Raw genomic sequence first — 24,211 nt, 5'->3', positions numbered from 1 at the left:
AAGTGGGTCAGTAAGCTCAGCACCAGATGAGAGCCCTCTGACACACAAAACACAGATAAACCCTCTACATTGAAATATAAGGTGTTTAACAAAGAACCTTCCAGTCCAGAGAAACCTTCAGTGAGGGAGCAAGGTGTTTTATGGTTTAACCAAAGACACTTTAGCATCATAGCCGGTCAAAAAAATAACAGTTGCAAGAATCTGCCTACAGTTGCTCTTTTTTCATTTTCATTTTTCTTGCACTACACAACTAACCCTTTTTTTAAATGTTATTATTCTTAATAATATATGGACTTTATTCAATTTTTACGGTCTAAATTCTATGTATCAGTTTTCATGATGCTTGAAAGTACTTGTGAGTGTGTTACGCCTTATGTTCTGTAGCTGTGCAGTGGAAACAACATATCATCCTGCAGTTCTTTTTTATCAGTGTCTATACTCAGGTTGGCCGATGTGCTGCTAAGTATTGAAAAACATTATGTCAGCACTCAATATAAATGCATGTGCTTATGGGCGCAAGGATAAAAAAAACGTTGGGCTGCACAAAGGCAGGAGAAGATCAAGTGAAGAGGAGCAGGTGTGGACTGCAGAGGCGCTGCGGTTCAAAACTAACAGATGGATGTCAGGTATTTATATTGTTAACTAATAAATCAGAGCTCAGGGAACACATTGGTGGTTTAAAAAAAATAAAAAATTCATCTTAGGATAATTCATCTTAGGATAATATGAGCCACTTAAAGGGGACCTATCATGCAAAATGAACTTTTTGATGTCTTGTATATAAAGATGTGTCCCCGGTGTGTCGGGAACTCACGCAGCGTCAGAAAAACAAAACCCTCTCTCTTTTCCTCCGTACCCACATCTCTAAAAACGGAGCTGATCCAGATTTGCGTCCGATATGACGTAATATCTGAAATGTGGACCCACGGCCCAATCAGAAACGTTGCTATCAGAAACAATGCCTGACTGTTTTGGACGTAATATGGTCGGTGTTTACATTAGCATCGCTAACACTCAGAGCTAACCTGTACTGGAGAGCATGTGTGTGAAGAAGCAGGAAATAAAAAGGAACTCACCTTGTGGTATAACCGGCAAGAGAGAAAGCCTTTGAGCTCCAGACTGTTTCAGAGAGAATCCTTGATAATCCATGATATGGCGTTTCATCACGGCAGCATTTAGTTTAGACAGTAGCTGCCGGGTCCCGCATGAGCTCAGCCCCCTCCTTTTTATTTATCAATTTTTATTTAGGCTTTATCCCCAAATCAGCACTTTTGAAACAGGAAGTGAAATAGAGGGATATGAGGCATGGCTAGAATGGGTGATCTGTTTGGTATTTCGAGCAAAACACTTCATAGACATGTTTTGTTTTTTATATATTTTTATATATCTGAGACCTATGCTATTGCCTAAAAATAGCATGATAGGTGACCTTTAAAGCATAGGAAAAGGTTCTTGTTGGTAATTCACTCAAGGCTCTGTGTGTCAATCTGCCTGCATGGTGGGAAGTGGAGGGTGCGTCAGGATGTTGCGGCTGCCCTATATTTTCTTTAGGCAGGAGGAAGGAACCACTTCACATGTGATAGGATGGTCTCCAAATCAGCATTGAAGAGACACAAGAACACACACACACACGTATAGCAGGGTTTAGGTTAGCAGCTGTTGGCCTGGCATTATGTTACACTGTCTGTTTCTGCCAGTGTATTTCAAACCGTGTGTGTGTTTGTGAATTCAGATAAGTATCATCCTGACTAAATGCTGACATTACTCAGAGGAGGTAGAGCTTTGCCGTCTGCTGACAGACTTCGTGTCTACCTGTCAATCACAGACATTATGAGAGAGTAAGATGTAGATTTGTTTGTGTTGTATTACAGCAGCGTTGTAATGCATACTAAACAGACATTCTGCTGCAATTTACACAAGCAAGCTGACATGCTATCTACCCAATACTGTGATATAATGGGACTGTGTCAATCTGCCTGCATGGTGGGAAGTGGAGGGTGCGTCAGGATGTTGCGGCTGCCCTATCTTTCCTTGAGGCAGGAGGAAGGAACCACTTCACATGTGATAGGATACACACATATACACACACACACACACACACACTAAACTGGGATATAAGAGGTGATATAGTCACTGCAATGTAATACATGTGATTTAAACATCATCCAACTACTCTTATACTCCATTCTCACACCATTCTCTACCATGAACATTTTTATTTGAACATTGTCCTAACAGGGATGTTACAAGACATTAATACCTATAGATATCCCACAGCTACCACAGTATGTATTTCTAAATGTGTTTTTCTTTAATGGACAAATTATACTTCGACATAACAATGTAAGACGTGCTGATGATATGAGAACGATTTAAATAAAATGTGCATAAGCGTCCATACTGATGAAGACTAAAAAAAGTGTACAACTAAGCCATATGAAAATCAGCAATGAAATAAAAGGGTGAGGGAGTCTTACTCTTTGACAAGTCATTACTGGGAAATAAGAAAAAACAGGAATAAGAAGATGGTTGAGAAATGACAAGTGAAAGAAAAGGAAAAGAGGAAGCAGAGATAGAGGACTGCTCTCACTTCACTATCAGTCACACTCTGCCTTTTCTATTAAGACAGATGCAGCAGTGCAAACACAATCTGTGTGTCACATCCTGCCTGATCAATTACAACACACAACACTCCCACAAGCGCACACACACACACACACACACACACACACACACACACAAGACATGACTTGAAAAGGGCAAAGTAAGACTTTAATTTAAACTTGTATTCAACATGTCATACCATAACTCTCATTTAGGCAGAAGTAAGTGGTGTAGCTGAATCATGTTGAACCTATGGGAAATGTAAAGCACTTTGTCTGCCCTTTAAACATTTTGGAATCTGTTAACAACATAAGTTGGCCGGTCTGGGAGCAGACCATTTAAAGGACCTTTGAGCCGACAGGATCTGCGTGTTTTTGCAGAGTTCATAAAGTGACAAAGTGTTAATGTCAGGGAGTTCTTCTGTTCTACACCGACAGTCCCTTGACCTCCAGTCAGCGTATGAGGCAACCAGGAGCTGGGTCATTGACACAGAGTAAATGTTGAAAGCACTAATGTCAGACACAAGAGACTGGAGGAAAAGCTAAAGCAGCTCAACTGATCATGCCTGTTATGCACGTGTGTGTGTGTGTGTGTGTGTGTGTACTGTGTACTGTATGTTTGAAACCATAGCCAGATGTGTGGCAGGGTAACTCTTTTTAAATCATAAAATGTTGATTAAAATGTAATTTAATTAAACAACAATATGATGAATTTGCATAAAAGTGTGAGACCAGGTGGGTTTATGTATGATAGCAGAGGTGGGACCAAGTCATTGTTTTGCAAGTCCGAGTCAAGTCTCAAGTCTTTGCGCTCAAGTCCGAGTCAAGTCTCAAGTCAGGATGGGCAAGTTCAAGTTCAAGTCAAGTCCTAAACTTTGACAAAACGAGTCTTAAACAAGTCATTATGTGCTTTTCACCAAATGTAATGACATCGATCAACAGAATAATACTTAATAATCAAACTGCTCTTTTTTAGTCACATTAATCATTTAATAATCAATTTTCTCTCTGCTGGTAAAGTAACGTGTGTTTTTCTAATTTAAGAAGGATCAGTAAGGTAAGGCTACCGTGACGGTTTGATTCAGAAGGAGTTTAATGAATAAGATCCCTGATATTGAGGTAACCAGAATGTTTATTTCCACTGTGTACAACATGTTATGAGGGACCCACGATCTATCTTTATGCAAGGGATAATGTGCAGCGAGGCGTCTCTATGGGGAAGAGAAAACCTGAATCTAGATCCCTCTGCAGGTGGTACTTTAAGTATATTTTGATGCTAATACTTTTCTACTTTTACTTGTAACATTTTGAAAGCAGGACCTTTTATTGTACAGGGTTCCTGCAGGTTTCGCCAACTCAAATTTAAGACTTTTTAACACCTTTTTAAGACCACTTAGAATAGAATTTAAGACCTATTTCACGGCAATAAAGTATGAAGGAAAATTGATATGAAAGAAGAAATACGTCCCATAATCACTTACACAGTAAACGTATTCATGTTCAACATAAGAACTGAACACAACAGCGTAACAGTACAGAACTGTGTTAGCGTGTTAGACAAAAAGTGTGTGTGTGTGTGTGTGTGTGTGTGTGTGTGGTGTGTGTGTGTGTGTGTGTGTGTGTGTGTGTGTGTGTGTGTGTGTGTGTGTGTGTGTGTGTGAGTGAGAGACAAGAGCTATATTCAGAGCTCTGCTGCCTTGGCTACACTATTTCATCGTTGCTGTTGTATGATTGGTGTTTAGCTACGGTATTTAGCGTCTACAGCACCTCCGCTTTTAGGGTTGACTTAGACCCAAACTTCGCCCGGAGGTCCCCCGGAGTTGTTGCGGGAGCTGCTGCACTAGCTAACGCTCCACTAGCAAAATAAACACTAATTTATTTTGCAAAAGGTGCAGCGGGCTTCAAACACGTTCCCTCCACTGGTTTCAACCAAGCACTAAATTAGATGTTTTCCAACCAAATACGGTTGAACTGACACTTCCCCATATTAATTTGTAAGTAGATTCGGAGATAGGCTACATGAGCTGAAGCTTGGTTGCTAGGTTACTAGCTGGGTGTTCTCCAATAAGGGGCCGGGGGAAACAAAGTTAGTGATTACTGGTTCCATGTTGATTTAATTCAATACAAATTGTTGGGGGGAACTGAAAGGCTATTGACTGGTTACTTTGCAGCCCGGACATTTCCCCCAAAACATATTTAGACGCTATCGCAACACAGAAGTACCTTTCAAATCCGATAATTTTTAAGACCTTCTAAATCATATTTAAGACCTTTTTAAGGCCTTCAATTCAGATTATCAAATGTAAGACTTGTTAAGACCCCGCGGGAACCCTGATTGTAACTTTTTTAATTTTCTGAACTTCTCCCACTTCTGACAATAAATCCTGAGTGGTTACCAAAAAAAAAACTCTGCTCTGAAGGTTATTTTCATTTTACAAATCCTGCACTCAGCTTTGCTTTCTCCAATATCATTGACAAGCAGCCAGATGCTGCTTCTTTTTTCGGTTTTCGCTCATTTCTTGCCTTTTTCCGACGCGCTTGCATTTCAATCCGGCTCCCCGTCGCTCTGTGCAGCTGGCCTGTACCACTACACCTGCTATGCCCCTCACCCTTCTTTCACATAATGGTATGATCCTAGTGTGTCCTCGCATATGATTGGCCGCATGGTGGCCCAGCTAAATAAAGACCCGCCCCTGCCTGCAAGGATTCTCAGCAAGAGTAGGAGCGGCTGAAGATTCTGCTCTCCCCGACGGGAGGCTGCTCTTCTAGCGGCAGCTCGCGATCGGCGTGTTGGAGACCTCTGAATTAAAGTAGCAAGTCACCTCAAGTCAGAAGGCTCAAGTCCAAGTCAAGTCCCGAGTCATTGGTGTTCAAGTCCAAGTCGAGTCGCAAGTGTTTTGTGATTTTGTCAAGTCGAGTCTCAAGTCATCAAATTTGTGACTCGAGTCTGACTCGAGTCCAAGTCATGTGACTCGAGTCCACACCTCTGTATGATAGTATTCTAATTGTAAAAGATCATAGCAACATCAAGCCTGTCCTATGCTTTTTGTTAAGCACAAGACAGATACTTTTCTCCAATCAGCTGTGGTATCTTATGCGTTTGATGAAGACTACTGTAAATATCCACACAGAATGTGACGCTATGATCTAAAGCTCAAAAAGGCAATCTTTTCCAGACATTTGCTCGAGGCATTAAGAGTCTTTTTGAAGCAGCTGCATTTTGCATTCAGTAAGCAGCCTGCTGTGTTTCAAGTCAGCTGCATGTTCTTTTTTAGGAATTTACAAAGTTGACCTAAAATGACAGTTGCATTGGCTCGATGCTAGGAGTTTAACCACAGACAGGTTTCCCACACCTTCATGACGTCACAGTCAGGGTCTTTCACAGCCTTTACAGGCCTATTCCCTCACCTGCCCTGAGGGATGGCTTTATTTCAATCTTACCCGCCTTAAAAGGCATACAGAGGACAGAGGAAAGCTAAATGTCAACGTGAGTGATGATGACTGGCAGCCAGGAGAAGGAAAAGGAAAATAACTGGCCTATTAGTGAAGAGGAAAAGTGTGTCTGCAGAAAGAATTTTAAGAGATACAATTGTGAAATGGTCTGTGCTGCTGAGATTCTTCAAGTTGACCAAATGCTTGAAATACATCCAATACAAAATTAAAATGCCATTGTCTCTAGAGTGCAAGACTAAATGAACTGATGCAACAACTTTTAGATTAGATGGTACAAAATAAATGTGGGATGGTAGGCAACCTTTCATTTTGTTGATTTAGTTTACTGGCTCATCTCCAAAACGCTTTCATTCCCCCCTGATCACTCGCCTTCTGCAGCGACGGGGGAGTCCATATTAACTGTATGTCTGCAAAAGCCATTGAGGCTCTAAGAGGGAAAACTCAAAGCAATGCATTTTTGTATCTTTTCACTGTTTAACACTCGTGAGAAAGAAACAAAGGGCTTGCTCAAAACCACCGTCCCTGACTAAACTAATGTAAGAATTTGAAGAAAGAGAGTTAGAAAGAGATTAAAAAAAACAGCTTGATACATGTTAAGGCCCTGACACATCAGGCCGATTTCGGCCGTTTTCGTTAGTCGGCAGACGAAGCGTGTCCCGTCGCCCAAACTCAATTTGGTGTGTCCCGCACAGTCGCTTTTATCTTAACCTATAATAATACATGATAAAATATGTCTTATATTTTGTAGTGTTCTGAATCTTCTAGAAGTATGTCTTTAGCATCTGAATAGAGCATCACAATGTGTCTACAATGTACCTCTCACACTTGACCACACCCCAAACTAATGGCACACACATTTCAGGGTATTGTTTTGTTATGAATGCTTAGTAAACAGTTTTAAGAAGCCATGGTATTAAATCCAACTAACTGTGAATTTATTTAAAAAAATTAAGGAACGTCCGGTGGCTGCAGAATCACCCCCCGGTGGCACCGGCAGTGAAACCTCGACCAGCACCACCGAGGAGTCCTTCCACTTTGATGCCGAGCCCTGCACCCCCCTGGCAGAATCCACCATCTGCACCACACCGGCACCGCGGCTCGGAGAGAGGCCAAGCACACTCAGCACTCGAAGGCCTCCGGCGAAGCGCAGGATGATGATACTAAATGAGATACTGTCTACCGCTGTGCATTGTTCAAGATTGAAATGTAAATGTGCAAGCTGTTTTTCTGCCCCTCTATTCACATGTAGCCTTTCATACGTGATGGTTTCTTCATTCTCGAACTGTTGTGGAGCAGAACTATACAGTTGCAGGATTAGTCTCAAGTACCTCAATATAATTATAGTATGTCTGCACTTTGTGCTCATTTCATCATTCAGTCATGTATTTTATATTCTACTAAAACTGAATCAAACCATAAACAAGGTGGCCTGTTGGGATTACTATATATATATATATATATATATCTGCATTATTTTATCCCACTTGATGCTTTGCTGCTTGTTTTACACTGATTGTATTTCTTACTGATGTAAAGCACTTTGAACTCAACCCCCTGTATGAAAGGTGCGATACAAATAAAGTTATTATTATGCAGATGGATGTTTCTGCCCCTCTGTTCATTCTCCCATTCTCCTTCCTCCTCAATCTGCCTAGAAGTATTTTTAATGTTGTAGCTGTTACTATAACCAATACTAATGCTAGGGCTGCAACTGACAGTTATGTAGGCACATTGTTATTGTTTCTTATCGCTGTGTGATTAAAAGAACACAAATAGCAGGACAGGCAATGAAAAACTTTATTTCGTACCTTCATACACACATAACACACCATTAGAATGAGCTTTTATCAACGCCTACATGATGATAACCTGTCAACATGCCAGGAAAATCCACATGACATTAATACAGAGCGGGCAGAACCCAGATCTAGCTCCAGTGCCGCACCAAACATGTTTTCGATGGAGAGTGAAAATGGAACGCACACGCTATTTGTTGTTTGTTTATATCACGGTCTGTTCTTCTTCTCTGTCTTCCGGTTGTTGCCTCTTTTGAATGACGAATAAACACTACCGCCGCCTGCTGTTAAGGAGAGTTATTGCCAGTTGTTCCCGTGCGACACATGGCCAAGACGCAGGAGAACACGGCGACGCAACAGCCGGCAAGTCCTCTGGTGACTGCTTGGTGTGTCAGGGCCTTTAGTGAAATAAATAAAAATACAGCAGCCAATATACATTTTACTTGCACACAGCTTAGGGCTGCACGACATTGGAAAAAAACGGTCATTGCGATTTTTTTCCCCCTGCGATATATATTGCGATATGAAAAAATACAAGAATTGAAGAAAAAAACTTTTTTTTTGTCCGCAAACCATCCTTTCTTTAACTTTAATGCTATACAATTGGTATTTTTCTAACTAAGGATTTTCGTCACGGACGTCTGGATCTTAAGTTATCAGAGCAATAAGCTGAGCTAGCTCGGTTAGCAGCGCCGAACTGCCCTGGAGAAACACATGAAACTACTTTATTCAGTGCTTTTACCTAGGGCTGTGCAATTAATCGTATTTTAATCGCGATTACGATTATGGCTTGCAACGATTATGAAAACAGCATAATTGACAAAATACGATTATTTTGCTGGGTGCGCTTTCGCCCCTCCCTAAAAGCCCACTCGGCCACGTGTGAGTGACATGTGTTGTGAGTGTTCAGCGTAAGCGAAGATGTCAGAACAAGAGCAGCAACTAGTTAAAAAGAAGGGTCGCGGGGAGATTCCCAGTCGATCGCGAGATGTGTCTAAAAATAGAACAACAATATTCTGTTTTATCGTTAATGTCCTTTAACATAATGTTCCCGTGCCAGAATAATGCACTTGAACGCATCAAAGCTTTGTGATTGGCCGGCCTCACCCCATGTGTCCGGGCGTGGCTGGTGAGCAGTGCACTAGTTCGCTGACCGTGTCAACAGCATGGATGGTCAACAGGAGTGACAGTCCGCACACACACAAGACCGCAATTATGGCAGACGCAAAAAAGCCCAAAATATATAATTTTCACTCCAAGTGGGAGGATCATTATTTTTGTATCTATTCCAATTCAAAGTCCATCTGTCTCATCTGCAATGCGAGCGTGGCTTTATCGAAGAAGGGTAATTTAGGAGCGGCATTTCAAAACAGTGCACAAACGCTACGAGACGGAACTCCCTCCTAATTCTGCCCTACGCTCCAAAAGGGGAGGGGCCTGAAAGGACAGCTAAATGCACAGCAGTCCATTTTCACCAGGCCCAACAACAAGAGCAAGGCTGCTACCAGAGCATCTTATCGTGTCAGTCACGTTCTTGCGAAACACATGAAGTCTTTCGAAGACGGCGAAGTTGTGAAAGAAGCTTTCCTGGAGGCTGCGACGCGCTTTTGTGGGACAGTAAAAATAACAGCAGCATTTCAACAGGTTTTTGATATAATAAAAACTCAAGTTAGATACCGTTATTAATCTGCTGTAAGTTTTAGTTTGTTTGAACTTATTCATGATCATTATTGTACAAAATGGTATAAGAATGCAAACATTAAGATCTGTTCTGTTTAAATTGATTATAGTCTATCAGTTCAGAAACTAGTGTTGCTTGCATCCTATTTTAAAGGCATTTCTTTTTATACTCTAATAAAATGCAACAAAAAATGGGTTTGATTCTATTAATGTTGTCTTTTTTATTGCACTGTTGCTGCAGCAGATTACTGTGTAGCTTCAGATCTGAGTTGTCTTATTAGTAAGCCTAATTTATACTTTTGTAGCAACACTATTTTTATATAATGGCAAAGAAAGGGTTCTTCAGAGTCTTTTCTTTTTTTCCTGTGTCATATGTGGCAGCACTGCCACAAGTTCCTCTTCAGAGAGGGTCTTCAGTACAGGTGGCAATATCGTCCCCTGCCTCCGCTCATCTCTGAAACCAGACCATGTAAACAGGCTGGTGTTTCATGAGCAGTCCTACCAGCATGGTGTGACCATGGTGGCCTAAACATTTTTATTTGGTCTTAAATTGTAGTTCAACATTTATTTCCTGTTACTTCTGGACCATGACGGTTGGCCAGCCTTCAACGTTTAACTGAGTGGAATAATGAATATGTTTTACCAAAATGTTGGCTATATGTTAAGGAGTTTTCAGTAGGTTGTGACAGTGCACTGCATCATGTTTGATTTCATTTATTTTGGTCTAATTTATTTTTATTTATCATATTAATATATGTTTAGTATGGTTTTGGAAGTGCGCTCCAACATATTTATTGATCTTGTTTATTGGTAAAATATTATTTGTTTTAAAGTTCAATAAATGGTCAATGAATAATCGTCAAAATAATCGTGATATCAATTATTGACCAAATAATCGTGATTATGATTTTTGCCATAATCGCACAGCCCTACTTTTACCTTTAATCACGGGGTCCGTTTGCTTTGGAGATTTGATTGTGATTGGTGGTTGGCTGTCACTCACTCAAGTACCCTGACATGAGAGCCGCGCGAGTTTTCCTTTTGTAGCAAGCAGCAAAAGAATTGTAACATGACGTGTTTGAGTTAATTTGCCTACTTAATATCGCACGTCCTAAAAAGAAAAAACCTGCACGTCCTGCGATGTGAATATCGCGCATGCGCATATCGCGATTATCATGCAGCCCTAACACAGCGTAGCACAGTTGAAGCTTGAGGGAGAGATCAAGCTCAGGAGGAACAGATAGATCATGTGTTTGGGAGCATCTCCAGAATAAAAAAGGGGAATGATTATCAATACGATAAAGCAAATCTCCCCTCCCTTAAAAAAGACTCTCCCTATGGCCTTAAAAAGAGACTGAGGGCATCACAGCCATCAAGTGCCTAAGAGCAACGAGTACTGGGGGAGGAGGGAACCGTTCTCAAGGCAATGATACATGAGCAGTCAGGCGGCTGGAGCTTCAGCACTCAAATGAACTTAATGGAAGAAAATAAAAAACACTGATAACACTAAATGAGCGGTCATGGTTGCTAGCAAATGAAACTGCTTTCTCTTCATTATGTCTTCATTTATTTTCCTGTTTCTTTTAGTCTAATCAGAGAGCCAGCAGCATCAATTCATTTGAAGTTTGCTGATGGTGAGTTTGATGTGACCACTAGCCTACGGACCAGTCAGTGAAGAATCTAGGGCATGAATTGGTCTGCAGAAGATATACTGCTATTCTTCCAAAGGGAGTGGTTCTCTGACCACAAAGTGATTCATAAGGAGCTCCTAACTTTTCCAGAAGGCGGGTTCCATAAAGACGTAATGAGCTGGCCTGCAGAGCCTCATCTTTTCCCTTACAGAATAGCAGAGTCGGGTGAAAAGCTTTTTAGTAGGGATGCACGATATTGGTTTTTTGAAACCGATACCGATAACTTCCTGCTTCTCAAGACCGATACCGATAACAAAAAAAAATGTACGCCACTAATTATTTTAACGCGATTAACGCATGTGTATTTTTTTTCCTCGGCCGCCCCGTAGTTTCAGAGCGCATCGAGTTTAAAATACCATCTACAAGCTGATGCTGACAGCCCCGCTCCTGCCGCCCGCTTGTGGCAGACCACACTTCCACGCTCACCGGCAGGCACCGACTGGCCATCTGGAGGACCGGGAAGGTGTGTGTATGTGTGGCCCGAGCGAGCGAGAGAGAGACCTTACGTGCATTGTTGTTGTTAGCATCTGGTGCTAGCTAGCTGCGCTAACGGATATAAGGAGCTGTTTAAATGAAAACAGAGGAGCGACATTTCGTCACAACTGCGCCGAGCACTTGACTTTATGCAGGTAGCCAGACAGTGGGACATTGTACGAAAAGTCAGCACACTCAGCACGGATAGTGCGCAACATGATTGCAGCGTCCAGGCAGCTCCGGTTCGAGCATATGCCTTGAGTTGCACATAGCTCCAACGCCCATACCACCGACGACATGTTTGTTTACTGTCCTGGCTTCACGGCCGCACACCATTTACGTCACAGCCAGGCATGAGTTAGGGAGCGCTGGATTTGTGAAGAACTCCCCTCTTCCTAAACCACTAATACCACAGTACTGGCAAAACGGGAGGAGCCAAGTGAAAAACAAGCGCCCCTCATCCCAATCCACCCACACCGCAGTATGTTTTCTTTTTTTTTACCCAAAAAATATATTGTATATTATCGGGGCTATTAATACTGGTATCGGGTTTATCGGGATGACGTCATAATTCCTAATATCGGACTGATAATTATCGTGCATCCCTACTTTTTAGTATTAACATTTTAATGGAAATGGACCATGGCTTTAAACCTCTTGCACACTAAAGGCAATGTGGGAGTTACACACTTTCATTTCTTTCTCATCAACTTTAGCTCACAAAGGAATAACAACAACTTTGAGGATGGCAGAGACCTTGGCAGCAGCAAAAACGAATGTGTGCTTCCGTTTTCGAAGCTATGTGTTTAAGGGGAGGGAATGATCTAACTTAAAAAATGCCCTTTGGCGAATATCAGCCTGTAGCATGTTGTACATTAAACTCCACCTGCATTAACTGAATTATTTAAAAAGGACCGTGGTTTCCAAATGTAACACCAGAGCAGCACACACACATTCATCATCCTGCAGATGCTGCAGCAGCGCTCTGCAGGATGATGAATGATGAGCAGTCTCCAGGGCCATGTGTTTCTCTGCCTGACAGCAGCACAGACAGAAACACCAGCATAGTTTTCATCACATTTAACAGCTCATTGACTGCTTCACAGCCCTGAAATGTGTCTCTTTGCGTGTGTGTGCGTGCGAATGCCTGTTTGTGTCCATAATTGCTGCGCAGAACATCACTTGGGCGAATTCCACTGCAAAGCACTTAAAGTGATATTACCAGAAGAGGAATGGCAGGGTGAGAAGTGAGGGAAGCACGAGAGGAGAAGGATCAAGTGAAAAAAAGAGGGGGCGAGGAAAAGATAGAAGAAAATAGAAAAGGAACATTAATGATTGTGTGAGAGCGGTCCCAGATGAGAGCCGTGGGCTTGGACTGGAGAAACAATTACAGAATCACAGGAGAAGAACAAGCGGAACTGCACGTCGTACAGAGAGGACAAAACCATCTGCAGACTTAAATCAACGCACAAATAGTATAATTAAGGAAGTGATAAGCAAGCACACAAATTAGAACAACTCAAGTATCAACTATCGCACCAGTTTGGGCATTTTACTGGTCAGTATAGTTCAAATTCCCAAACACATTCAATTAGCAAACAGCGTGTCAAGACAAATGAATGAAGCACTAAATTAGACATCACTGAAACAATTTCAGAAACCAAACAAGATGTAAGAAATTCAATTATAATCCTCTCCAAAACCTCGTATTTTTTGTTTTCACCCAGAATTTCTGCACCGTACTATAAGCTGGCAGTGAAAACATCTCCTGATGCCAAACCTATAGGAATGTGTCAAGGCCTCTGGATTTGAATAGAATGGATCGCCACGTCAGAGCGGGTTGGCAGGGAGATGTTTCTCTGGCAGAGACATGATGGACGCTTGCCATAATGCACACATGTTCAACAGAAGATAACATGTCACGGCCTGACAGCCTGACCGTGATTGACATTCATTTACATTCCGCTGCACTTTTGTTATTTAGCAATGATTTTATTCAGTAATAAAGAGTGAGCAAAAAGAGATTCAGAGTTTTTCTCAAGGACAAAGCGATGGAATCAAGCGGGTAAATATTGACTTGACTTTAGATAGATAATAGATGTACAGTATGTCATCTCCTTTTTAGTAGATATTTAGAGCTTAGCAAAATCATTTTCAGTGCAAGTGGGAAAATCCTGGCACTTTTGTTTTCCTTAAGTGACTTTAAGAATAAAAGCAAAGTTGCTGTTCATTTCAAATTAATAAACAGCGACACATAAATCAAGTGTTGCAAAGTTTTTTATGATAATCCACAGGTTAAATGCTGAAAAATAAATACATTCCCACACTGGAGGAATCCACAGCGGGACCACCGAACCCCTCCAAAGAGAGGTTTGAATCTGCTTGAGTAAGGTGAGAGTGTTTGTGTTCAGAGTTTCTAAATCACTATGAAATGGTTGGTGTGTGTGTGTGTGTGTGTGTGTGTGTCTCCAGCGTTTCAGCACAGCCCTTGATTCATATGAAGACAACTCCCTTCCCTGTCTTGTCATGCGGCAGCGAGGGAAGCTGCCTTGATTAGCCATGCTCGTATGTAGCCGGATAGAATTACCATGTAATCAATAGCGTCTCTGTGTCTTTTCCAGCGAATAGCTCTCATACGCTCGCCACGCTTCTCAACACGTCTGTCAGCAGCAGTGACATTTGTTGGCTTTCAACCATGTTTTCAAACTATATTTTAACCAGACAGGGGTGTAACGGTATACGTACCCGTACCGAGCCCTTCGGTTCGGTACACATTAGGGGTGTAACGGTACACGTACCCGTACCGAAATTATTCGGTACGGGCCCTTCGGTTCGGTACAGGTGTGTACCGAAGTGTACCGAACGAATATAACGTTAAACGTAAAAAATTGAGAACGTGAACAACTTTTTGGAAGTAATCTCAGGTGCTGCGTCGCAGCATTCAGAGTAATTTGGTCACATTGGGTTCAACGCGTCATAGAGCGAGCAAGTCATTTCATTGGATGAGAGGCATACTATGAGAGCTGGTCAGAGGGATGCGTTCAAATGTAGTCAGTAATTTGAGGAACTATCGAAAATTAATGGCGAACGCAGATAAAGTTGAGCTGTAAAATCCTCCAGCATCATTGAAGTCTCCGGTTTGGGAACATTTTGGTTTCGCAGTTACGTACAAGGATGAAGGACAAAGACAGGTGGACCGAACCAAAGCTGTTTGTCGGCATTGTTCAACTAACATTAGTTACGCGGCTGGCAATACATCAAACTTGCACACTCTTGAAAAGGCATCACTCGAACGTGAATATCACCGGTACCAAAAGAAAAAAGACTGAAGTGCAAACCCAACTCCCGCTAGCATGTAAGCCTCCACCACTCGCAAAAAGATCAGACCGAGCCAAAGCTATTACAAACGCCAACTATCCTTATGTTGCAATGTTAGCAAAGCGCTACCTGGCTGTATCTGCTACCTCTGTCCCTAGCGAGAGGGTGTTCTCCACAGCAGGAGACATTGTTAGTGCCAGCAGATCTGCCCTTTCAGCAAGCAATGTGGACAAGTTCATTTTTCTTTAAAAAAACATGAAAATACAATGACAAGCAAGTCATAATGTCAAACTGGCTGCTTAGGTGCAGTACAGTACAGTTCAAATACAGATTATTTCAGTTCATCGAAAAGCTGCACCTTAATGTTTATTTTATTATATTTTGTATTTATTTGAGTGAATATTCACAGTTTAATAATAATTAAAAACCCAAAACTAATAGTTTATGTTTTGTGAGTACTAGTAGCCTACAGTAAAGTTCAAATACAGATTATTTCAGTTCATCGAAATGCTGCACCTTAATGTTTATTTTATTATATTTTGTATTTATTTGAGTGAATACATTATTCACAGTTTAATAATAATAAAAAATATATATATATATATGTTTTGTTCTGTGAAAAAAAATTCTGCTGTACCGAAAACGTACCGAACCGAACCGTGACCAAAAAACCGAGGTACGTACCGAACCGAAATGTTTGTGAACCGTTACACCCCTAGTACACATGTGTACCGAAGTGTCCCGAACAAATATAATGTTATCCAATTTCATTGGACGAGAGGCATACTATGAGAGCTGGGGCCTCATTTATAACGCCGTGCGTAGGATTCACGTTGGAAGGTTGCTTACGTAGTAGAGATCCAAAAAAATAGGTACAGAAATGTTACGACATTTTCCGATTCACCAAACATTGCGTACCGGCGAGGAAAGTGCGTACAGCACTTCCTACGCCGGTTTCCCTTTATAAATCACAATCGACTCGAAATGCGGTGCAGCTTCATGTAACGCCCATATTTGCCTATAAATAGTCAAAGAAACGCCCATTCATTCATTCATTCATTCATTCATTCATTCATTCATTCAGACTGACTTTATGAAGAAGATAGCAGGAAATAACGACAGAACAGCTAAAAAAGACGTCTCACATCGTGTCAGATTTTGGTTATTTTGGGGAGGTGGAGATAAATCATATTGTTTGGTGGATGCAGTTTGAACTAGAGTAGCAGCATGGAGGTCGGATCGTCACCAAAATAAATAAATAAGTGGTCCGAAAAAGGTTAATGACAAAAAAAATACACATAGCCTTCCTCAGGCAGTGTGTTTGTACCGGGGACAGGAGACCCCCCCTTGATGAGAGACTGTAAGAAGTGATCGGGGAATCCCCCCGGAGTGCAGTCATGACGACTGGATCTGAATTATGTTTTTGTATTTGGTGGTTTGTGTTCCAGCTGTCGATCAGCTGTGCGCAGCGTCTCCACTGCAGCAACCCTATATCCACCAGTTAAAGGAAATACAACTAATGTGTTGTGTTATATTAGCTGTACAATTTACCACATATGGTGTTCTTAGTTTCCATACCTCCTGTGTTTTACGAGCGACTTATCAAGTCTTGGCAAACGGCATAAAACACGATTAAACGTGATAGTATATAAAACCATGCTCGTATCTACAACCTATAGAAATGCAAAACGGCGTCAGTTTAGACGTAATTCTGTCCTCCTGCTTACCGCATCATTTATGAGAAAACATTTCATAACATTAACACAACATATTCGAGGTGGTTTTAAATAACATATCCGTATTTATTTATTTCTCCAAGTTATGTTTTTGTGTGCACTGAGGAGTCTCAAACAGGCGTTTGTTCAATCATTTTAAGATTGGCTTTAATCAATTTGTGAAAATGAAATCATATATGATAAATGAGGTAACGTTTTATTTATGGTATTATTTCCACATATTTCTCTCCATTCTTCCTTCTGCCAACGGTGTCGCAGTTTCTCGTCTCTCCCGTTTTTGTGCGTACGCATGGGTTAGAGTTTGTGTGGAGGACCGCACATGTTAGTATTTTATAAATCGCAAACATTGCGTAGAAACTGGCGTGCGGCATTTTTTGAGCGTATATCCCTTTATAAATGAGGCCTCTGGTCACAGGGATGCGTTCAAATTTAGTCAGTAATTTGAGGAACTGTCGAAATGGCGAACGCAGATAAAGTTGAGCTGAAAATCCTCCAGCATCATTGAAGTCTCCGGTTTGGGAACATTTTGGTTTCGCAGTTACGTACAAGGATGACGGACAAAGACAGGCGGACCGAACCAAAGCTGTTTGTCGGCATTGTTCAACTAACATTGGTTACGCGGCTGGCAATACATCAGACTTGCACACTCATTTGAAAAGGCATCACACGAACGTGAATATCACCGGTACCAAAAGAAAAAAGATTGAAGTGCAAACCCAACTCCCACTAGCATTTAAGCCTCCACCACTCGCAGAGAGTTCAGACCGAGCCAAAGCTATTACAAACGCCTTTTTGCGTGGCTGTGTCTTTAGTTGAAAGCCCAGTGGAGATCTGTTCATCCGTCATACAGTCAATAACTTTGTTGTTATTAGCATCTGGTTAGCTAGCTATGCTAACGAATACAAGAAGCTTTTTCTACAACCAGTGAGGTAAAGGCACATCTTTATATGATCATTATAGTTATAAAGAAAGAAGAGAATAAAGTAAACAGGTATAAAATACTATATGACAGTAAAAAAAAAGAATACAGTTTGAAAGGGGGGCGATTTGTAAAATATCCATAAAGAAAAATGAAATCTGTTTACAGTTCCGTTTCATATGGGTGTTGAGAGATGTATCCATAGATCCATATATTTCGGTTTTGGTGGTCATGCCACAACCGTGCACGTGCATGCATACACGAGTCATGGTAAGATATCTGGATTAAGAGGTTGCTTTTTCTTTGCACAGCATGAAAGAAAGGTGAAATGAATGGGCTGTGATTTTAGTATTTTTAAGCAGAGGTCAATCATTTGTACAGCCCTCGGAGGATGTTGAAAAAATTGAAAATGGCCCTTGAGAAAAAGGTTCCCCACCCCTGGTTTAGATAGTTACAAAAAATATGTTGGCATTAGAGATGTTAAGATTCACCGATTCGCATCGGTGCACCGGCATAAACGTTCAAGATGCGAGTGCACCGGTTGAAAGAGTGCACATCGGCTACAGTTTGGGTTGAACCGGGTTGAACTCGCGATGCATCGATTGCGTAGCGTCTTTGCATCGGTAAAAAACCGATTCATTCATATACAATTCCCTCATCTTGTCAACGCTCAGCAGAGACGATCTTTGATATTTGCTTTGCCACTACGGAGGCCGAGAGTCTCAGTTATCAACACACACGGAAGTTGAGGAGAAAGAGAAACACAGCGCACCGAAAAATACCTACAAATCAAACGTTTGGCAACACTTCGGATTGTTCAAGAAAGACGGTGTAATAGTCCTTTATGCTATATAGTTGACCGCAGGTCATGGAGAGTAATAAGGTATCCGTAGACCTTTGTATGAGGTATCTTTATTACTTAACAGGTCTACAGCCATGATACATAGATCCGTCCTAGATGCGGGCTTGCATACACACAGTATCACTCCGCAGCCGCACCCCATCAGTAACGTCCTGATGGTATATGTGTGCGGCACTATATACTACAGACGGTCAACTTGAAAAATCGCTTGCAAATTGTTAACGATGCCGAGCCGCTTTAAAGTACACAAGTAGTACGAGGAACTTAGCGACGCACATAAAGAGGCGACATGGGGTCTGCGGCTGAAAAGATAAACCTGAAAGTTAGACATATGAGTTAAATCACTCAGTGAGGTGTTCTGTCAGAGAGAGTGGTGTTTAGTTTACAGCAGCCTGTGACGGCCAATAATAATGTAAATGTCTTCCTTACTGTAAGCAGTTATGAAATACCTGTTTGTGAAAGGTTATTTGTATTCTTTATTGTTCATATAGAACCCACCGCTTTCTGCTCACTGGTGAGTTAGCCTATGAATGAGTGTTAAGCACATCAGGCTGGCAGCTGTATGGGCATTGCACTATGGTAGCTGTTATTTTCACATTGTTAATCATGAGCAATGCATCCTTACATTGTTTAACTGTGAGGTGTTATAGAATTGTACTCTGGAGAGCTTTTAAAGGTAAAAAGAATAAACGGCATGATGGGATGTGCAGTACCAAATATGTAAAGCACTTTTTTGTTAATGTATGATTTGTTGCATATAAGGAATAAAACAAAAATCCTCTGTCGTACCAAATTGAAGTATCATTATTTTTGCATCGTGTTGAATCGCATCGTATCGCACCAAATCACATAATGTTGAATCAAATCGTATCTAACTGTATCGCAACAGGGGTGAATCGTATCGTATCGCATCGCCTGGTGTTTCAAATGTATCGTTAATGTATCGTATCGTGGCAACGTATCGAGATGCGCATCGCATCGGCCTCAGTGATGGAGATGCACATCCCTAGTTGGCATACATTATAGAGGCTTGATGCAAGCATATGCAAGCTAATGAGGTGTCTGAATAATATCCATGTATTTATGCAGACAGTCCAATGAAAGTTTAAGACATTTCTAATTCTTATGTCATGTGCAAAGATAGTTTCATTTCTAACTCGGACCTGAATGATCATAGTAACCTACTACAGATGAAAGGAAACCGTTTTCATCGGTTCATCATGTTTCAAAAGGGGCAGCGCTGTGAGACTGTGAATGGTGCTTCATTTCACTGGCAAACACAAAACTCATTAATGTTTTAGTAGAAAGTCTGAATTGATTCTAGAGGATGAACGCTGAGTGGAATGCTAACTCCCTTTGCTACACAGTAGGGCTGTGCAATTAAATCGTATTTTAATCTCGATTACGATTTTGGCTTGCAACGATTACGAAAACAACGTAATCGAAATAAAATGAATATTAATTGTATTAAAAAAAGAAAATGTAATTTATTTTTGAATTCTTTTTTCAGTTGAATTATACTTAAAGTTCAGGGAATCAACTGTTAAAAACATAATGTTCACATTTTTTTTCAATAAATAAATAATCGTTTTTAATAATCGTGATATCAATTATTGACCAAAATAATCGTGATTATGATTTTTGCCATAATCGCACAGCCCAGTGCATCAACTATGGGAACAGAAGAGACAAACAATTACTTCAAAAACACAATATATCTGGGATAAATAAGAACTCCCACAATCCTATAGGTTCCTGGTCTGTCAACACTTTCCTTTTTAGCTCAAGGATAGCTACCGGAAGAAGGGGGAAAAGGCTCTCTAAACTGGTGGAATTGTTGATTTGCTGGTAGTCAGAAGACTTTCACTCACAGACTCTCTCTGTCAACAACACAACAAGCTCTTTTTGCCTCCAAAAAAGGCAGGCTAGAGCAAATGCTACGAGAGCAACAGTCAGACACAGGTTCTTATTGACAAACCAGGGCCCTTACATTTCATCTTCAGGTGAAATTACCATATTCTCCTACCTTATGTCTCTTAGAAAACCCCGGCCTTAAGGCTTGGGAATCCCTCATGACAAACCACACACAGCAAAACGCAGACGCTTGAACTTCTCACCTACTGATTGTTTAAAGTGCCCTAAATTATCTAGACTTTAGAGATTATTCTACTGAGCCTTTGAGTGTCAGCCAAGTGTGCAAAATGCATTTCAAATTTCACACAATGTGCTTTCAAAGCCCTTACAGCTTTATGTATGGGCACACATAAATGTTCAGCCTCTCTCCCTTTTTTTTGATTCCATAAATGAAAGTACTGTAGGTTTTGAAAAATCACTTCTGAAGGCTTCAGGATTTGAAATCCATTTGAGCTCTGGGGATTGTTTCCAGTGAGCAAAGAAGGAAAGTTTCCACTGCAACAATAACATACCGTAATGATGAAGTCCAAGTAACTCAAAGACACACAATCAAAGCCAGGCATAGACCCTGAGGCAAGTTAAGGCTCTCAGTCAAACATTGGATCGAAGGCAAACATCACAAATTATCTAAATAGTATTTATTGCAGTAAAGTTGATAATTAAGATGAGTTGTTGCATCACACACTGGCTAGCGCTAACTGAAATGGGCATGATCTAACTCTGAGATGACTGAGCACTTATTCTTTTATCTACACGGGTTGATTAATAATAGACAGTTTTTTCATTCCTGACTATTTTGGGGATTTTTGCTTTATGTTGTGTCCATGGGGCGCCGGCTCCCCCAGGTGAGCCACCGTGGAGCCCCCCTTAATCAGGACTTTGTGTCTTTATCATTGTTATTCCTAACTACTACGAATATGCAAATGATGGTTGTAACAACAAACAGATATATGTACATATTTCAACCATTGAATACCATGGAAGAGTCCTTGTAAGATCACGAAACAAAGTGCATTGCCGACAGTGTGCAGAGCCCACCCACCCCTTGCTCTGGGAAGAGATGTACATATTTCTCATTCCATTCTCCAACACGTTACCATCTGTCCCAGGTCTAAGCTCGGCAGGCCTGTGTTTGAGTTACGCCTACGGCGAGCCCCTGGAGAATCCCTGCCTGCAGGCTCCATCTTTAGCTTTACAAGTCCCCGCCTTTCACTCATTACAGGACACATACCTACAGTGTAGCATACATTCGCCTAACTTAGAAAACACGCCCGGTAGCTCCTTCGCCTTCTTGCCGAGTACATCATTCTTTCTTTCCTCTACTACAGAAATATATTTGATTGTATTTTTAGAATGGAAGTTGAAGCCATGGTAAAATATACTACACTACTTATAGTAGATGTCAGTGTGTACACTTTTGCCGTCACTGTTTCTAAAAGTGTTTACAGCTTAAAGCTAATAACACAGGGTTGTTGTCTTATTGAATGACTATGCACCAAGCTTTTAACATGTTGTATGTTCTTATATAGTGGTGCATAGGAGCCTCATTACAAATAATATAATGTATCCAAGATTCTGTCATAGTTTCCCTACTTCTCGTGAGGTTAGAAGTCTGGATCAGATTTCCTACAGCATCCACACTGTAGGGGTTTAATGGTTTGCTAAAAGACATTTCAGGAGAGCGGGGGCAGATTAAACCCAACCCTTCAGGTCGAAGGAAGAGGAACATTTCAGCCGCTTTTTTCATGACTCAAACCAAACAAATTCAACATTGGTGAAGAAGAAAAAAAAGCATAGCAATTTTACAAGACGGCCAGCTCCTCCCAGCATAAAGACATGCCTGCACACCAAGGAGACTGAATGCATGTGTGTATTATGGCCACCAGGAACGAGCTCAGCATTCCAGCACACACAGAGACACACCGTTTTCAGGGTGCTACAATGACAGCACTGTGGTCGACTGATTTCCCCCCAAAACTCACCATTTCTTAGTGCATTCCACCATCAGTTCCTGATAGGAAGCCACAAACTGGAATTTAGATGCATGCTTCCCCACACGTTGCAATCTCTTCCAAACCGAGGCCATGTTTCTTTGGGAGCGGGTAGTCTCTGTGCACCTATCCCGTCCTGGACTTCCTTCTTTGGGCTTCCTTCGCACAAATTCACGCTAGTGTTTATAGGAATCTGAGCATATCCAACCCGTGTAGACACATAATTAATGTTTTACCGGAAGCACAGTGGGAGAAAAAAAAGATAAGACTGCACATCCAGTCGGCGCTGACGATCATTAAAAACGGCCTGATATATCCAGATACAGGGACATGAAATCTCTGCAGCAGTGGTCGAGATTTGATTTGCGCATGGTGTTATGAAGAAATCCACTCCATAATGTTGAAAGGCATGATGAGTAATCCCCTTGGTATTAATGTGATATTTCCATCTGGTGATCTTCCTGCAAGAGAAGGAGAAAGGGCACAGTCAGTGAAGCAGCAGCATGACTGTAAAGCCCCGGAGTATCCTCACTGATTTATAATACCATCACTAAATGTCTCCGTTACAGTGATGCTTTGTCCGTGTAACAGCTTTCCTATTACCCTGAGCTGAAGCGCGATAGATGTTAAAACAACCCAGCGTATCTACATAACACTTGTTCATGTGTAAGAATGTGTTGAGGACTCCAGCACCGCCACTTCTGCTGCCAGCACGGCGTGCCGGGGGGAGAGATATTTACTGGTGTGTCAAAGCTAACTTGTGATGTTTGATGATAAACATATGAATGTGTGGCACTGAAAACATTGACAGAGAAGCGATGACAGTACATTAAAACAAGTCGTGTTAACCACCTTAGTCTATTAAACACTGCAGCGACGATGAGAACAGGAAACTGAGATTTAAATTAACATTTTGTAAACATGGAATATTTTGTGGAATGTGTCTGAATCCAGGGAATAGTCTTAGCCGGAATGATTCAGCTGCTAGGCTAACGTGAAACTAGGTTAACTCGAATGACACTCACCTTAACGTGATATCCAACGCAATATCCAACGCATTATCCGCTACGTCTCCTCGTCGGCAGTGTTAAGAGGAGGCGAACTGTCAACACAACACACCAGCAAGCAAACGTTGACTGCTTTGCAAGCTAATTATCGCTTTCTTTTTGCAGCAGTTCCATACATACAGCTAGCTAGCCTGCTAGCGACGACGGCTAGCCATCACAACACGGCTCGAGCGGAAACCGTTGCTCGCCCGTTGACACATTTGCTCCACACAGGTATACCGCGTACGCTCCGGGACACACGACTGAGTCAGGACCGACAATTAGTTAAGCTTGTCCCAGCAAATAAAATTTAACAAAAGTATTTCAACCCCAAGGCAGGAATTCCCACAGCAAAGTAGTCCAACTGTTACTGATAGTTTGACCGCTTGGTTCCCAGGAGCGTGAAGCTAGCCAACGTTTAATGTCATTTCCGGTAGGGGTTGTCATAATAAAAGCATGACTGAATAGTTGCTGTTTGTAGTAGAAATCTGGACACGTGTGTTAGTTTATAGTATAGTATAGTTCATTTAATTACAGTTGCGTGTTTCTATATATATATATATTACGACTGATTCGAAATATATGCCATTTTGATCATAGGTCGGAAGTAACTAAGTACACTTACTCAAGTAACATTTTGAGATACTTGTACTTTACTTGAGTATTTCCATGTTATGCTACTTTGTACACTACAATTCAGAGGTACATCTTGTACTTTTACACCACTA

At 41.3% G+C, this 24,211-nt stretch overlaps 1 protein-coding gene across 1 annotated transcript in view; it reads right to left on the bottom strand.

Annotated features, from left to right (window-relative positions):
• Window positions 1-23,888, bottom strand: part of ehbp1 (EH domain binding protein 1) — a gene marked incomplete at its 3' end in the record, with an annotated part of 170,572 nt that extends 146,684 nt beyond the window's left edge. Inside the window, 2 exon segments of the mRNA XM_034209946.1 lie at window positions 22,429-22,898; window positions 23,463-23,888. Of these exon segments, the coding sequence (XP_034065837.1) occupies window positions 22,429-22,532 (104 nt within the window). The 5' untranslated portion in view covers window positions 22,533-22,898; window positions 23,463-23,888.
• Between the last annotated feature and the right edge of the window lie 323 nt (window positions 23,889-24,211).

The sequence above is a fragment of the Gymnodraco acuticeps genome, unplaced genomic scaffold (assembly GCF_902827175.1).
Source record: "Gymnodraco acuticeps unplaced genomic scaffold, fGymAcu1.1, whole genome shotgun sequence".
NCBI classification, from domain to species: domain Eukaryota; kingdom Metazoa; phylum Chordata; class Actinopteri; order Perciformes; family Bathydraconidae; genus Gymnodraco; species Gymnodraco acuticeps.
The sequence above is the reverse complement of the archived record's forward strand: the minus strand, read 5'-3'. Positions and strand labels throughout refer to the sequence as shown.